This window comes from Zalophus californianus, chromosome 1 (genome assembly GCF_009762305.2).
Source record: "Zalophus californianus isolate mZalCal1 chromosome 1, mZalCal1.pri.v2, whole genome shotgun sequence".
In the NCBI taxonomy this organism is placed as follows: Eukaryota; Metazoa; Chordata; class Mammalia; order Carnivora; family Otariidae; genus Zalophus; species Zalophus californianus.
In genome coordinates, this window is record NC_045595.1 from 56,815,828 (window position 1) to 56,833,527 (window position 17,700).

Genomic DNA, 17,700 nt, shown 5'->3' on the forward strand with positions numbered 1-17,700 from the left:
GTGGAGAGAGGGCGGATAGAGCCAGCTCGCGGGGCTACCCTCGGAAGACTTTCTGGAGAAGGGGTGGAATGACACGTGGGCTTGGGGGACACACCCCCAGCAACAAGACCAGGCAGCTACCCTCTCTCTCTCCCCGGCTTCCTATCCTGCGCCCATGCCTCGCGCTGGTCCCGGGGCCAACTCTCAGCTCACGGTGGGTGGGACAGAGGGTGCCGGAGTTGAAAGCCCACAGAGCCGGGAGTGGGAAGGGAAAAGGAGACGCCAGGGACGCCCCTGGAGTGATGAGGGGAGAAGAGAGCGGGGGTCACCCGGAGAAGCAAGACAGAGAGGGACCAGGCCCCCTACCCCAGCCTCCTCCAAACGAACCCGAGTAAACACAGACGCCCGGCCAAGCCAGAGCAGCTGCTGGACACGGCCCTCCGCGCCGCTCCAACCAGACCGCGGCCGCTAAGCCCCTCCTTTCGAAGAACTCTGGGGCCGCCCCTGGAAGTGGCGGGGCGGAGGGACCCGAGGAGAGACGCGCCGCAGCGATGCAGGCGAGCGGCCCGGGCCTCCGGGAGGCCGGCATGGAGGGCGCGGTGGGTGACCCGTACCGGCGACCCGCGCGGCGCACCCAGTGGCTGCTGAGCGCCCTAGCGCACCACTACGGGCTGGACCGCGGCGTGGAGAACGAGATCGTGGTGCTGGCCACCGGCCTGGACCAGTACCTGCAAGAGGTCTTCCATCACCTGGACTGCCGCGGCGCCGGCCGCCTGCCCCGCGCTGACTTCCGCGCTCTCTGCGCCGTGCTGGGGCTGCGCGCCGAGGGGGCCGCCGCCGGGGAGGCCTCCGGGGATGCGGCCGCCCGAGACACGAATCCGGGGGATGCGACCGCCGGGGACGCGGCCGCTGGGGTGGCCACCGACAGGGACGCGGATGCCGAAGAGGAGGCGCGCCTGGCGCTGCGCGCGGAGCCGCCCGAGCTCACCTTCCGCCAGTTCCACGCGCGCCTCTGCGGCTACTTCGGCACCCGCGCGGGGCCCCGGCTGCCCCGCGGCGCTCTCAGCGAGCACATCGAGACGCAGATCCGCCTGCGCCGCCCGCGCCGCCGCCGCCGCCCGCCCCGCACGTCCGCCCCGGACGGCGGCCCCGAGGGCGGCCGGGACGGCGAGCGCCTGGCGCGGTTGGAGGAGGAGAACAGCAGCCTGCGCGAGCTGGTGGAGGACCTGCGGGCCGCGCTGCAGAGCAGCGACGCGCGCTGTCTAGCGCTGCAGGTGCGCGCCGGCGCGGAGGGAGGGGGGCGGCGTGACTGGAGGCGGGCGGCGTGACTGCAGGCGGGCGGGGGTCGCTTGAGCAGCCCGGGACCTGCTGAGGAAGTGGAAGGGGGAAGAGAGGGCAGCCCCACCCCACTTCGGCTCACTTGCGTCCTCCCCCTATCCCACCCCCATTGCATTCAACCCACTCCAGCCCCCCCCACCCATTCCACCTCTAAAACCCCTGTCCCACCCGGATCACCATCCCACGCGGTCCCCCCACCCTCACTATGTCGTCTTGCCTCTTCTAACCCGGTAGTTGAACTCTCCCAGGAAACCTGGGCCGTCTGGCACATTCAGTCATTCAACAGGCATCTTGAGTTCTCTGTGGTGCCAGGCTGGGGGGTGAAGGGCGGTTTAGGAGATAAGGGGTGAAAAAGGCCCTGCCCCCACCCTTAAGGAGCTTCCTGCCTAATGGGTAGACTGGCAGCTCTATGGGTCATTCAGCAAGTATTTATGGGCCTCCCTCAGGGCCAGGGCCCAGGTGCTAAATAGATAGTGTCACTGTTCATCGGGCAGTCACTGGCCACCGAACCCGTTCGGGGCCATACCTCTGGGATGTTGAGAAGGAAGCACTGAGTGAGATATGGACCCAGCCCAAGCATCTGGGATTCAGTCAACAAACACTTCAGCACTGTGCTCAGCACTGTGCTCAGCCAAGGGCGATGGGGGTGGGAGGAGGAAGAGAAGAGCCTCTGCCCCAAGGGACCATAGATCAGGAGGGAGCTGACTTGCATTAGCCCCACTCTGCCCATTGCCCAGTCACCAGCCCTGAGCGGCAGAGGGCAGGCTGTGTATGCGGAGGGGTGGCAGGGGGCCACTTTCAGAGGTCATAGCTATGGACAGGCAAGGGCTGGCGGCCTAGGAGTACAAGAGAAGCAAAGGGTGGGAGTGGGAAATGGCTCCCAGGGTGCGGAGCAAGATGTTCCAGGATCATTCATTCTCCAGGTATATATTGAGCACTTACTGTGTGCCAGACCTGGTTAAGGCGTCAGAGACACAGCGGTAAACAAGACAGACAAAAACCCCACCCTCAAGAAGAGTCTATTGACCAGACACAGGGAGGTCCAGAAACGCCTTTTTGAGACGCTTAGATTGTTCCTCGAGTCTAGGGATCGGAGGAGTCACAGAAGAAGAGAAGAGTCGTGAAGTTCGGGAATTATTGGTACCGCGCAAAGATGGGAATACTGGGCACTGTGGCTCAGTTTCCCTAACCCAGGAAAAAGGGGATAATTAGAGCTCCTGCCTCATTTGGGTTGTTGCGAGGATTAAACGAGTTCAGACCAGCCTGGGAGCAGTAGGCAGGGCGCGCAATAAACGTGCGCCGTGGGAGCTTCGGGGCGGGGGGAGGGCGCGGGCACGGTGGCCGCGGTCGTGGCCGGTGGCCGACGCGAGGCGCTCACCGCGGTCCCCGCGGCCCTGTCCCCGCAGGTCGGCCTCTGGAAGAGCCAGGCGGGCGCGCAGGAGTCGGGGCGCGACGGGCCCGAGGCGGCGGCGCGGGAGCTGCGGCAGGCGCGGGGCGCTCTGGCGGTAGCCGAGGCCCGCGCGGGGCGGCTGCGCCAGGGCCAGGCCGAGGTGCGGCGGCGCGCCGAGGAGGCCCGGGAGGCGGTGCTGCGCAGCCTGGGCCGCGTGCGCGAGCTCGAGGCGCTGGCGCGACAGGTGCCCGGCCTGCAGCGCTGGGTGCGGCGGCTGGAGGGCGAGCTGCGGCGCTACAGGTGAGCCGGGCGGGGGGCGGGATGCGGCCCGGGTGCCCCAAGTCAGCCCCGGGTCTCCCAGACCTCAGGTGTGCATACCTCCCCGCACATACACTCGTTCTCGTGTTTCTCTGTTCGTTCACACGTTCGTGCGTGCATCCCTCCGTTGGCTCGGCTGTTCTTCCATGTCTTCAGTCATTCATCCCCTCATTCGCTTGCTCTCCACCCACCCATCCATTCATGTGCCTGTTCACCCACAGAGACCTTCCACTGGCCCTTTCGTGGGTCCCAAGAGGATGTAGTTATTTTTATTTGTTCTCTGACCAACACGATAACCATGGCGATGATAGCTCACGGTCACTGAGCGCTTAATGTGTGCCAGGCTCTGAGCGAAGCTCTTGAGTGGCCTAACCGACTGAATCCTCACAACAGCCCTGTGAGGTAGGTCCCGCCTCATCCCCATTCTGCAGATGAGGAAACAGATGTGCAATGATCCCTGGTGCTAGCTCGACCAGGCAGGAAGCTGGGCGTGGGACGGAGTGTCAAATCCTAGCAGGGCCTCTGCCAGATGTGTGACCTTGGGCAAGTCACTGCCCCTCTTGGAGCTTCTGTTTCCCCTTTTGGTAGAACACAGGGACTCTAGTCCCTGCCTGCCAGGACAGCTGTGAAGAGGCCGCGAGGTCCCACCTGGCACACAGTAGGTGCTCAGTAAACAGCTCCATCTCTGTTTTGAGTCACAAAGCACGCCTGCCTGCCTGACTGCCACATTTACTGGGCACCGGCTCCATACAGAGGCCGTGCCAGGTAGCAGGGATGTGACTGGGAACACGGCAACCCGAAATCCCTGCCCTGAGTAGCCCCTACTGAGCGTGTAAGACCAGCATGTGACTAGATGAATGGCAACAGGCTGGATGAAAGCGATGGGGGCAGAGCAGGACCTTCGTCATGCTTGCTGCAGCCTCAGCCAGACCCTGAGTGACACTTGGGCTGAGAGCTGAGAATAGGTGGTTACGTGGCAAGACGGGCCAGGGAGAGGAGGAGGGGAGAAGGTGAGAGTGTTCTAGAAAATGGGACCACTGCAGACAAAGCCCTGAGACAGCAGGGACCGTGGCACATCCCAGAAACTGAAAGGAGGCCAGGCTGGCTGGAGGAGGAAAACTGGAGAGGCAGGCAGAGGCCGGGCCATCAGGTTGTCAGGAACCTCAATCCTTCCCTCAAAGAGAACACAGAAGTTTTCGGCAAGAGGGTGACAAGAACTGATTTGCATTTCAAAAAAAATTACCCTGGCCACAGTTGTGACAAAGAGGTGGGAGGAGAGGGAAGAGCAAAAGACGGTGGGGAGCTCACAGAGGGGCTGTTGCCTTCCTCCAGCTGGAAAGGAAGGCGGCCTGGCCCAGGCTGGTGGGCAGGGCAACCAGAAGGGGAGGCTTTGAACGCAGCCCCTGAGAGGGGGGACCGCCTCCTTGACTTTGGAGGTGCTCACGGCTGGGCGATGAGAAGGCACAATGTGGAGAGAGGCCTCCATGAAGAGGCCCATCCTGGGCCAGCCTCCTGCGGCTCCAAATGTTTGGATAGCCACTTCCTGTTTGCATAGCTGATCGGCTCAAGGGCTGGGCTGGCTGGCTTGGGGCCCGTGTCCAGCCTTGGAGCCTTCTCCAAGAGGAGAAATAAAGGGTCTCTTCTTTGTTTTCCCCTAAAGTAACTGTCCTCTATAGCATGATGTAAGAGCCACTACGAACATCTGGATTGCCCTTTACAGTAGAAAAGGTGGATTTGTATCCATGGCACCATTTAATCCTCACAAGAACTGTGCAAGGTAGAGGTATTATCCCCATTTGACAGACGGTGGGAAGTGAGGCTCTGAGAAGTGAAGTCACACACCCGAGGCCACACAGCCAGGAAGTGGAAGAGTAAGGTCGGCCTGCCCCCACAGCCTGTGTCCTTTCTTTTTTTCCACCTTAGCCTTTGTTGTTGACGCACAGTTACCAGACGGCTGCCATACCTGCAGGCCTCGTGTCTGCCATTCAGGCATGAGGAGGACGGGCAAGGTTGAGGGTGGGGAAGATTTTCTTCAAGTGGGCTTTGCCTTTGTGTTCAGGGAGAGATAACCCCTACGCCCCATCACAATTTGCACCTCCATCTCCTGGGCCAGAACCGTGTCACGTGGCTGTTCCTATCTGCAGGAGGATCTGGCCATATTGATGCCCCAAACACAATTGGGTTCTCTTGGTGAGGAGAAAGAGGAGCAGTTACTGCAGTCTCCAAGGAGATGTCGAGTGAATGAGAAAACTGAGGGCCAGAGAACGAGTGACATGGTGTGGAGGTCATGGTGATTAGGAGATGGCTCTGCTGCTTGTTTTCCTGTCCCTCTACAAACATGCCCCCTAACCCATGCCCAGCCCCAGGAGGCAGACCTCTCCTCTGCCTGCTTTCTATGGGCAGAGTCTGTGGGCTGACTTGCCCCAAAGCTCTCCTCCTTTGAAGAAAGGAAAGGGGAGGGCATAGGACAGCCAAGGACATGCATTGAGCATCACCTGTGTACCAGGCGTGATGCCGGACACTTTCCCCACATTCGCTCAAATGAGCCCCTCAACTGGCCTAAGAGAAAGGTATTAATTATCATCTACACTTCACAGATGAGAAGACCGAGGCCAGAGAGGAAGCATCTTGCTGGTGTGGCACAGCAAGTGACAAGCTAGGATCCAAACCCCAGCCCGAACAGCCCAAAGCCACATACCCCAGGCCAGCCTGGCAACGTGCACAGGTCCTCCTGGACTCCCCTCACCCCCCTGCCCCGCCCCAAACACCTGCAGGACCTTTCATAGCCTGCAGGGGGGCTGGAACTCAGATGTCCCCTGCTTGTTAAGCTGAACCTCCTTCCTCCGTGGCCAGACCCATTGGGCCTGCAGTGTAGAGGTGCTGGGGGATGGAAGGAGCACCATACCCCAAAGACTAGAGCCCCAGCACCCCTCTTAAGTGACGTCACTCTCGACTGCCTCCAGGTGTTCTGCAGATGTATCTCTGGGGGGGGAAACAGTGCAATGACTGAAATCCCTCCTGGGAATGACACCTTGAAGCCATTTGGTTAGCATGCATGACCCGACTCACACTTTTCCAGGGCTGTCACAGAAAATGACCCACTCTGATCTTCTCATAACGCTTGGAGGCTGGTATTATGCCACCTTTTTTCAAATGAGGAAATAGAGCCATGGGGGTGATCTCCTAACCAACACTTGGCTGTTTCAGCACCTGGTGAGTCTCCCAACTCTGAATAAATGTCCTTTCCTCTTCTCTGCTGTTGCCCTAAAATGACATCCATGTAACCATCTGGACTTCCATGTATTTCTTTTTCAAAACTGCACATTCGTTCCCATCCCGCTCAGTCCTTGTGTTGTGGGTTCTCTCCAGTCCTTCATCTCTTTCTCGTTTAAACATCCTTCTTTTCCAGTCTCTTTGGGATTGCCACAACATCTGAGCTTTCCCTGGTGTTTTATCTCTGCTCTTGCTGTGATAATGACAAGTTCTCGGTGTGCTATTGTGATAGTTGACAGTGAGCCCCTCTTTGGCAGAAGCCATGATCCTGGAGAATCCACCCATCACCAAGGTTGTGGAGTTGCGTCCAGAACTGTCCCACCAGGGCCTGATTCTGGGCCAGTTTCTAATTTCATTTCTTGGCTTGAAGTTTCATAACTACACAGGTCGAGAGAAATTGAGCTCCATATCCGGGGACACCATCCCAAGGCCAGTAAGTAGGGTTCTTCTCACCTTTGCTCCTGGATGAGACAGCCCCTGGAGGGCCCCTAGCTTCATGCAGGAGCCTCCTTGTATGAACTCCTCAGGCGAGGCCTTCAGTAGCTATCCCCATTGGGCATTAGAACCCCAGTCCCGACCCCTCTGTGGGAATTTCAGGTCCATCTTCTGCATCCCATGCAAGCTGGAGATCTGATCTCTCCTTGTTCTTGACCTTGCCTCTGCATTCTTTTTTTTTTTTTTTTAAGATTTTATTTATTTATTTGAGAGAGAGAAAGCAAGAGAGTAAGAGGAGAGAGCACAAACAGGGGGAACGGGAGAGGGAGAAGCAGGCTCCCCACTGAGCAGGGAGCCCAACGCGGGGCTGGATCCTGGAACCCCGGGGATCATGACCTGAGCCGAAGGCAGATGCTTTTTTTAAAGATTTTATTTTATTTATTTGACAGAGAGAGACACAGCGAGAGAGGGAACACAAGCAGGGGGGAGTGAGAGAGGGAGAAGCAGGCTTCCCGCCGAGCAGGGAGCCCGATGTGGGACTCGATCCCAGGACCCCGGGATCATGACCTGAGCCGAAGGCAGATGCTTAACCAACTGAGCCGCCCAGGCACCCCTTGGCTCTGTATACTTTAAATGGTTATATTTTATCCAGTACTTCTATGTATTTGTTCACGGAAAGGAAACCTCCCCTAGCACCTCAATGCACCATCCTGGCCAGGAACCTAAGAGAATGGAGAGTAAATATTTAAGCAATTGGGGATGCTCACTTATTAGTTCCACATTTCCTATGCAGCTTCTATGGAGAAAGTGGATGCCTCGGGTAACCAGGAATGGCACAGACGTGTCCATTGCCCTCAGAAGCTCTTCTGGGGCCTGAGGGGAGCAGGTCATGAACATGCATGTTAGGACACAAATGTGCTGGGTGCAGAGGGGCCCCAGCTGTGGGAGTCCCAGATCATATAGAAGTATTCCAGGAACCAAAGCGCTCTTCAGGCCAAAACCCAGGGGCTCACCTACACAGCCCAATCAGCCAGGAAGGATTACCTGTTCCATCACAGCCTCTAAGCTCTCACTTCCCACAGCTGGTCACACCACATCTCAGAGGAGAGACTCAGATTCTTCTTCCAATCCCACAAAATAGTCTCTCCTCCCAACATATTTTTGAGCACAGTAGACCTTACTGATGATTTAGGGTGGGGGGAGTGTACAGATTACATTACAATGATAGTTTTATATGAATATTTGACATCATGATTCATGAGATGTCATTTGACCCCACATTTAACAAGGGTGTTTTACTGTTACTTCTCCCAAATTATACCCAGTCACTCTCCACCTTTCTCTTCTCTGTTTTCTCTTTCTATTAGCCGTCTCTCTTAGATGAGTGCCTGAAAGCCTGCCTCTAACTGACTTGGGTTAAAAAAGAAAGTGTCTCCTGGAAAGGGTAGCCGGCCAGCTTCAGGCATGGCTGGATCCAGGTACTCAAACAATGTCACCAGAATATAGAAGCTCTGCTTTGCTCTCAGGCAAGTTCTCTCCCCTGGTAGCCTTTGGGGTGCTTACCTCTTCAAAGCTTCAAGTCCAATAGAAAGATCATCTCTCATCTGAGCCATCCCACTGAATTCCTGGAACTGGAAATTATTGAACCAACTTGGACACATGTTCATCCCTGAACACATCAGGGGGGTGAAGACGATTTGATATTCTGATTGGTGAAACCTTGGTCACATACTCCCTGCTGGAGCCACAGCCAGCCCCATCAAACTCTAGGACTGAGCTCTTCACAGGAGAATCAAGGAGGAGCATAGCCCATGTGTGTTAAACAACACACGCCCCCCACCTTTGCCTCTCTCTGGAGCTTGTGGCCCAAATCCCTTTTCTTGTCTCAAAAAACAGGCCACCTGTGGCAGCTGGAGCCTCCCTGGATGGTGGAGGCCCCAGGAGGAAGCCTGGTTAGACACAGAACACGCTTGTCTCAAAGTTGGCTTTTCCAGGTTGCTGAATGCCTTGGGGTGGCTAGGGGTACTCTGCACCCTCGCCAAGGTAGCCCGTGTTGGCATTTCTTTAGGCCAGCACCCAGCCCCGGGCTCACAAGATGGCGAATGAATGGACCCTTGAACATGCAGGTGGACACTGACCCCAAACCTGTCTTGGTGAGGAGGGTGTGGGCATATGGGACTCCAGCACAAGGTGAGCCCTGAGTGAGTGGCCTAGTGGACAGATCCTGCTTCAAGAGGAGTGGTGCTCCTGGAGGACCTGCCCTTGACTCGGGGACTGGGGGTTTGTGGGCATCTCCACCTTCTCTTGAAGCCCCTGGTGTCTCAGCCATTTGCCTGCTGCGCCTGCCTTGGCTTTGCCCTGAGGGGCAGCTGGGCCTTCAGGACACCTGGGCAGGCAGCCTGAGGCCAATACCCCTGGGCAGGGGCTGGGCTCAAATTCACATAAAAGGAGACTGAAAAACCAAGCTCAGCTGGAGCAGGGAGGAGGGGCCTCCGCCTGGCCTCCGTGGCTTTGTTGTCTGGGATAGAAGATGAAAAGGCTTGGTGGGGGGGGGGGGGGGGGAGCGGGTAGGAGGACAGCTCATTTGGCCGGCCACCAAGGAGGCCACCATGGAGGGGACACAAAGATGAGGCCATCGGAGGGACACCTCCTTTCTTCTGCCCTATTGCAGCAGCGCAGTCTGACCTTGGGGAAGGGGGGGCAAAGTCAGCAGGTCAGGGGAGGGAGGGAAGCAGACAGGCAGAGGCGGGGCAGTGGGGCATGGAGCACCATCTGGAGCTGGGAGGCGTCTGGCCACGGATTCCATTAGTCTTGGAAGCAGGTGTGTGGGTGGCCGCTGGTGGGAACTGAGGCCTTTCTCTCAGGGACCATACCCGGGGCTCACAAAGGGGCAGTGCTGGCCAGGCACCGGCTGCACGCTCTGGCCTGGGACCCCCCCTCCACCATGGAGATGGGCGTGGCGGGTCGAGGCCCAGGCTAAGGAGGCCCAGCCTTACCTGGGTTTGAATCCCAGTTTTTCCACATAGTTCCTGTGGGGCTTTGAGCCCTTCCCTTTCTCTCCGTGAGCCCCCGTCTCCTCATTCACAAAGTAGGCATGGGGTTCTGTTCTTCTGGGTCTGGGGTGAATATCCAGTGAGACATGGAGAGACGGTGGGGTGCAGTAGCTGGAAGTACAGCTCCGGGAGTGTGACCTGCAGCAAGTTACTCTCATTTTGTGAGCTTTGGTTTCCTCATCTGTAAAATGGGGGTGAGGAAAATATTATTATTACTACTAGTACTAATATCCACTTCCTAGGGTATTTAAAGATTCAGAATGCTAATACATGTAAAGCACCTAGAATAGTGCTTAGCACTGAGAAAATGCTTAATAAATATTGGAAATTATTATTATTGATCCCTCATGAACGCTAACGGTGGTGGTGGTTGGTATCGTTACTATTCACAGAGTCCGGCCCCTAGAGGGCCTTCTGTCTCTGGAGACCCCCCCAGCAAACAATGGACAGTCTCAGCCGATTGTAGACAGGACACTAACAAAGTTGCAGAGTGTAGACAAGCACAGAGGAGGCATAAATGACTGGCTAGGGGTCAGGACATCTCTTAGGGGAATGCCATCATCCAAGCTGGGTGTTGAAGGGTGAGTAGGAGTTTTCTCAGGCATTGCAAATGCAGGTTGCAGTGAATACAAGGGCTTAGAGATGTGAAGGGCCCTGGTGCCTCCTGGGAACAGAAAGACTTACTGTGGTGGACGGTTTGAAGTGGAAAGTGGCAGAAGCGGAAGCTGGAAGGCAGGCAGTGGGTGGCGAAGGATCTGAGCACCAGGCTGAACATGAGGCCTTTACCCCAGATAACAAGGGAGACAGAGAAGGGCTATGCAAGGAGAAAAGTAATCAGATTTGAGCTTCACGGAGACCCCTCTGGCTGCGTGTGGAGGACAGATCAGGCAGGAGGGACGACTAGAGGCAAGGAGGCAGGTGAGGAGGCTGTATCTGGGCCCAGAGAGAGAAGACGCAGGGCCTGACCCCCAGCACCTGAGAAGGGATAGACCAGCAGCCCCATACCTGGAGGCCTTGCCAGGAGCTGGGGGGAGCCTCGGGCCTGCTGTTCTCTATTCCAAGACAGAGCCTTCTGCAAGGATGGAACCTTAGGATTTGCGGGCTGAAACAGACTTTAGAGCCAGATACGGTTGTTGCACTGGCAAGGAGGACTTGCCTCTGGGTAGAGGAGCCAGCAAGAGGACCCAGAATAAGTCTTGATATTCTCACCTCACAGTGGGTTAGGGAACTGGGTAGAGCACACACATCTGAATTTCACATCTGTGTTAACATTGGGTATTAACACGGCACTCCAGTATAATGGTGGACATGCTAGAAAAGCATGGAATAGATGGAGAGCTCAGAGGTCAGAGGACATGAGCATTCTGCCTCATGAATTTTACATGGGTTGCGTTTACAGTGACAAACTCAAAGGAGCCCATCTCAGCAAAGGATACCACCGGGCACAGCCCGAGGTGGCTGGGCAGTGTCCCGTGAGTGTGGATTCTCCGGACTGGTCGGGGTCCTGCCAGAGCGCATGAAGCCTTGAGTCGGTGGCAGGGGTGGAGGGGGGTCACCGAACCTTTTCTCCCCTAGCTACATCCCCCTGAAATTGCAGCCAGAGTTTGCAAAGCCGTCCTTAGCAAGCTACACCACCTGGATCTAGATTCAAGCTCCAGGTACAAAATCGTACTACCTCCCTGACGCCTCTTGCCACATCGTCCACAGGTGATAGACTCTGGCCCGGCATTGCAGGTGGGCCGTCACACCACACCTGTGTAAGGATGCCATTCTGCGGGCAGCCAGGAAGTTGTCCCTAGTGGTGCATTTGTCAGTTAGGGATGTTTTCAGCTGCAAGCTGCCAAGAACTCACCTAACAGTGGTTTGAATACATTGGGGTTCCTTGCCCTCTCCTCGCCTAGAAGTCCGGGAGTGGCTCTCATGAGTCTTCACAGTGTTCCTTCAGACATGTGGCCTCCACAACCCTATTGAAGGCAGAAGGAAGGGGGACATCTTGTTCTTTTCTATCCAGAAAGTGAAACCTGCCCAGAAACCACTAGTGGATGTCTATGTGAACATCATGGCCAGAGCGGGGTCACAGAGAGGCAGAAGGGCCCGGAGAATGGGGGAGGCCTTTTCAGCCCCAAGAATGGAGACAGCAAGTCAGAGGAACTGTGGCATTCTTTGATCAATAGTATCTCCCAGGGAAGTCTACCTTCATTCAAATGCATGCCCCCAGCTGGATTTCTCTGAGAACAGAGGTGAGCCCACACTTTTGGCTGACAGCCCAGGGTCTGGGGCTTTGTGCCCCTACCAGGGAGAGGGATCTGGACTGTACCAGCTAATGCATGCTGCAGATGTGTCCTTCAGAGAGGAAGCTGGAGCCCACAGAGGGACAGTGATCTGCCCAAGGTCACCCAGTAGGAGAGGGCACAGCCCTCAAGAGTACCGGAGCCTAAGGCTGTCTGTGCTGCTTCCCTTGGGTGGTTTGGAACAAGCTTAAGTTCCCATGTCTCTGTGGTTAGATTAGGGGCTGGGCTCTGAGATCCCCAGCTTTCAAGTCCCAGCTTGTCCAGTTCCACGCCAGGTGGGTGGCCTGAGGCATGCAGATGGGTTCCAAGTGGACCAGGGTCCCCAGGTCAGAGCCAGCCACATAGGACCCAGGGCAGCCTGAGGTGCCGGACCAGTTGCCTTTGGCCATGACCCACCTTGTCCACTTACCTCGATATGCTGTCTCTTTTCTTTGGTGCCTTGACACTTCTTGGGAAACTCTGATTCGACCTGTTTGTGCCTTAGTTTCCTCATCTGGAAAATGGGTTAATTTTAGTGCCTAGATCATGAGGTAAGAATTAAACAGGATCTAAAAAGCACTTCACATCGTGCCTGGCACATACTTAGCACTCACGGATGTCATTGTCAGGGTTTGGCCCTCTCGTGTGGGGGGGCCTTCTCATCTGTGAGGAGCATTCATGTGTCTGCTCCACACTCTGGAGCAGGCTGAAAGTCCCATGCCACTGGCACATTCCATGCATCCTATAGCTCTGCTTGTCCCCACTTGGCTTTCCTCACTCGTGCTCCACATGGTGGGGAATAGGGCTGCAGTGACCCCAGAGTCATCACTTTTCAAATTCGGTGACCCAACCTACTGCTTTCCAGCACCTGTGCATAAAGTCGCAGGGAAGAGCGTGGCTGACCCAACCTGGGTGACAGCTCCAGCACTGGGATGCCTGAGGCCAGGGTGCTGGCATACTCCATCTGGCCAGGGCCGGAGCACACCGCCACCCTGCAGTCTGGGAGAGATGGAGGCGGGGCCGCTCCTCAAAGCGACAAGGGGGCTGTTGCCAAGAGAGGAAAGAAGGACACAGGTCAGACAAAACCAGTAGACGTCCAGCCCATGAATTTCCTTTCTGGAAGCAAAAATCCAAAGAAGTATAAAGGCTGTAACATGGCATCAAGCAAAGGGGAAACAAAAAAGCGGATGTTTGGACCTCGGAGCCAGATGTTGGAAATTTTTTGGAAGTTTGTTGTGTAGTGTAGTGTAGTGATGTTCCAGAGAGTCAGAGGTCCTGGTACATGTGGATGGTTCCCCTCATCTAGGGTGGTCCCATCCACATAAGAATGTGCTGGAAACACTGGAAGAAGGAGCCAGTGCCTGGGTGGAGGCCTGCCATGCCTTGCTGCTCCAGAGCCAGGATTCTGACATTGGCTGGCCTCGAGTTTTGGGTGGTAGAGATGGCTTCTGCCTGAGACCCAAGCCAGAGAAACCCTGGAGCACATGAGGGAGTGGGCACATGGTCTCCAGAATGTTCTGATGGGATGACCTGGGGTATAGATAATCAAGGTGCTCTTGTATAGGGGAAATGGTGAGAAATAAATGCATGCTTTTTTCAAGGTAAAGGGAGATCTGTATTATATTGGGAACTTGTTGCTAATGACTGAAGCTAAACCCAAACTGCCTTAAATTTTAAAGTGGGGGAGCATTGGTGCATCTGGGTGGCTCAGTCAGTTGAGCATCTGACTCTTGGTTTCAGCTCAGGTCATGATCTCAGTCAGGGTCCTGAGATAGAGCCCTGTGTCAGGCTCTGCGCTCAGTGGGGAATCTGCTGGAGATTCTTCCTCCCTCTCCCCCTCCCCCTCTCACCTCTTTCTCAAAATAAGTAAATAAATCTTTAAGGGGGGGGGCATTATCTACTCATAAGCTTGAGAGTATGGCTTCAGGCATGGCTGGATCTAGGAGCCCAAACAATGACACATGGAATCTCTCTATCTCTTATCTCTGCTTTCCTCTAGTTGGCTTCACATTCAGACATTCTTCCTATATGGGAGCAGACAGCTGCCAACACTGGATGAGTTCCCATCCTCCCAATCATCCCCAAGAGAAAGAGCTTTTCTTTTCCAGTAGTTCCAACAAAATCCTTAGATTAGCTTTGATTATCCTGATATGATTATGCCCATCCTTGAATCAATCATTGACACCAGGGACAAGGAATGTGCTGATTGGCCCAGGTGGGGGTCGTGTAACTACTCTGGACCAATTTCTGTGATTGACCAGGCCTGTGTCACATGGCATAAGGGAGGAGGGTGGACTCTCCGTAGACTGGGAGCTTCTTGTGGGCAGTGATGGCACCCAGTACCCCGCTTTTCTGTCCCTGCTGCCACTGAGCCCAGCAGAGGGCCAAGCCCAGAAAGATGAGGGTTTCCTCCTGACCGGCAGGTGCATGGACCATCAGAAACATGTGCGGTTTCCCATTGTCTGCTCTGAATGAGGGATGGAGGGGACACTCCTCCTGAGAGGACTGAGGTGACTTGGAGAAGCTTCGGGCCAACAGCAGTGAGAGACCCAGTAGGGGTGGGAGCAGAGATTCTTCACTTGGTCTCTTCACAATTTCTGTCAGAAACAACTACTGACTTTTCTTCATTCACCCAAATTTTGTTGCATGCCCAGAGAGCGCTGATGCTATGCTGGCCACCATGACCAAGGCAAAGTCTCTGCTGCCCTCATGGGACTGACCTCCTGGCTGGGGGAGACAGTCAACCAATGGGTGGCAGTAAACAGGAGCAATGAAGGATGGACGAGGTGGGGGAGGCTGCTTGACTGTGGCACTAAGTGTATCAGTCAGCCTGGCTGCATGATGAATACCACGGGCTGGCTGGCTTAAAGAGACATGGATTGTCTCACAATTCAGGAGGCCGGAAGTCCCAGAGCCAGGGTCAGGAGGGGTGGATCCTTCTGGAGGCTCTGTGGAAGACTGTGTTCCGGCCTCTCTCCTGGGAGTGCAGATGCCTGTCCGCTCCCTGTGTCCTCACGTAGTCCTCCTGCTGTGCGTCTGTGTCCTAATGAATGTCTTCTTCCTAGGAAGACACGAGTCAGATTGAATTAGGGCCACCCCAGTGACCTCATTTGAACCTGATCACCTTTGTAAAGATCCTGTCTCCAAATACAGTCACTTTCTGAGGTGCTGGGGGGGTGAGGACTCCATATGGATTCAGTCCACAGCAGGAGCCTTCCTTGAGGAGGTAACATTTGAGCTGGGATCTCAGAGCCAACCCCTCTGAGTCCCTGCCAAGTCTCCAACCTGCCTGCCCCCCTCCAGCTGCCCCCGCCACCCACTGGGCACCAGCACCAGCCCAGATGTGATGGCTGTCCCTAGCTCCCCACCAGTGCACTGGCCACAAAGTGGCCGGGGGTGGGAGGGAGCTTTTCTAAACCCACGTCTAACCTCGTAGCTTCCTGTTGCCCTTAGAATAAACATTGGCCTCTTCACAGATATCGTCGTGGCCCTGAGTGATCTGGCCGCAGCCCACGGATCCGGCCCCGGCGTCTTCCACTCTGCCCGCTGTGCACACCACTCTGGCCACAGCGACCCACTGCTCCTCTGGCCTTCAGTTCCTGCCCGCTGTCGGGCCCGCCCCACCTAACTCACGTCCATACTGCCAGTCTCCTCCGCCAGGGCTCACTTTTTCAGAGGACCCAGCCCCATCCAGTCTGCACCCCTGCCATCTCTCAGAGCCCCTGGCCTTTTCCATCCTTAATGTATTTTTGTGACGACTTCATTCATGGCTGCGTCCCCCAGGGGAACGTAAATTCCATGAGGTCAAGGGCTATTCTGCTGCTAAGTGCAGTGTCTCTCGCACCCAGTGCAGCAACAGGCTCAGTAATGCATCTGTCCGATGAGTCACAGAATGAAACTAGCAGCCAGGCTGGCAGATGCTTCTGGAGACCACTCAGCAGCAGCACTGAGACCCCAATGGGTCCCCTTGCACCTGTGCCCCACCCCAGTAAAGGCAGGTGGGAGCCAGAGATGAGGGGCCATGGAGAGCACTGCCCAGGCCTGGAGGCCCCTGAGGACTGGCCCACACTCCCCTCTTGATGATTTATTTTCAGCTCACCCTCCACAGCCCCCTCTCAAGCTCTTCTTCCTACTGTTGTTCTCTTGTTTTCACATGCTAGTCTCCTTTTCCTGCGAGGCTTCACTCAGGAAATGCCATGCGGCAAAGGAAGCATGGTGTACAAGCCCCCAGGTCCTCTGGGGCGGGCTCCGGGGCCTGGCCCGCTGCCTGGCAGCCGCCACCTCTCAGCGGGCCCTGGCCAGGCTCTGGGTGTCCTGTCTGTCCTGCAGCTTCCCAAAGCTCACAGAGTGCCTGAGTGGATTGGGCGGCTGAAAGCAGAAAGAGAAGCAAACGCAAGTGACACTTTCCATCCATTCTAGAAAATGCTGAGCCGGGGGGCTTGGGGGGAGGTGTGTGTGTGGGGAGAAATGGTGATGGTCTTCTAATGTGTCACCTCAGTGTGTCGCTTGGTGACAGCTTCAAGTTGTCCAAACATGAATCTACACTTGCTGTGAAGGCATTTGGCCAATGTTATCTAAGTCCATAATCAACTGACTTGCAGTAAGGGAGAGAATCCTGGATAATCTGGGGGGCCCGATTTTGTCATTTGAAAGGCCTTTAAAACAAGACTGAGGACTCCCCTGAAAAAGAGAAGGGGTTCTGCCTGTGCCCAGCCTGCCTGTGACCTCCCCCTCCTATGGATTTCACCCTGGCTGAGCCAGCCCCCCAATCATAGAAGCCACTTCCTTTCTATAAAGGTCTTGAGACAAGGCTATACCTACAGACAAAGACACAGATCAATATTCCCCACCAGCCCCACTTCTCCAGCTGAACAGTGACTCACCCCAGGGCTGAGGCAGAGGGGAGCAGCACTAAGGACACAGGCCAGCATTTCTGAGCACCTGCTGGGCATGAGGCACTGTGCTAAGGACTTCCCATACACAACCTCATTTAACCCCCAAGCAGCACTGTGAGCCATTTTCAGTAATAACTCTTTAGGCTGCAGGAAACAGAAAACCCAAGTCCAGGGGCGCCTGGGTGACTCAGTTGGTTAAGCGTCTGCCTTCGGCTCAGGTCATGATCTCAGGGTCCTGGGATCAAGCCCCACATGGGGCTCCTTGCTCAGTGGGGAGTCTGTTTCTCCCTCTGCCCCTCCCCACCTCTTGTGCTCTCTCTCAAATAAATAAATAAAATCTTAAAAAAAAAAAAAAAGAAAACCCAACTCCAAACAGCTTAAATCTTAAGGACACTGATGATCATGCATGAGAAGTCCAGGGGAAAACAGTTTCTTTGCAGCTCAGTGATGTTCTTTTCTTTTTTTTTTCTTTTTAAGATTTATTTATTCGAGAGAGAGAGAGTGGTGGGGAAGGGCAGAGGGAGAGGGAGAGAATCTCAAGCAGACTCCCTGCTGAGCTCAGAGCCTGATGCAGCGCTCAATCTTAGGACCCTGAGGTCATGACCTCATGAGCCAAAATCAAGAGTCAGAGGCTTTACCAACTGAGCCACCCAGGTGCCCATGCGAGGATACAGTTCTTCATCTTCCCACACTGTCTTCCTCAGTTTGTCATCTTGGCCTGTCAGCAAATGCCCCTCATGGTCACAGTT

General features: G+C 55.6%; 1 protein-coding gene across 1 annotated transcript in view; it reads left to right on the forward strand.

The window, feature by feature from the left end:
* Positions 1–520: 520 nt before the first annotated feature.
* EFCC1 (EF-hand and coiled-coil domain containing 1) overlaps positions 521–17,700 on the forward strand; it is a 42,274-nt gene continuing 25,094 nt past the window's right edge. Inside the window, exons 1-2 of the mRNA XM_027587911.1 lie at positions 521–1,253; positions 2,724–3,007. Coding sequence (XP_027443712.1) covers positions 531–1,253; positions 2,724–3,007 — 1,007 coding nt within the window. The 5' untranslated portion in view covers positions 521–530. The remainder of the gene's footprint in view (positions 1,254–2,723; positions 3,008–17,700) is intronic.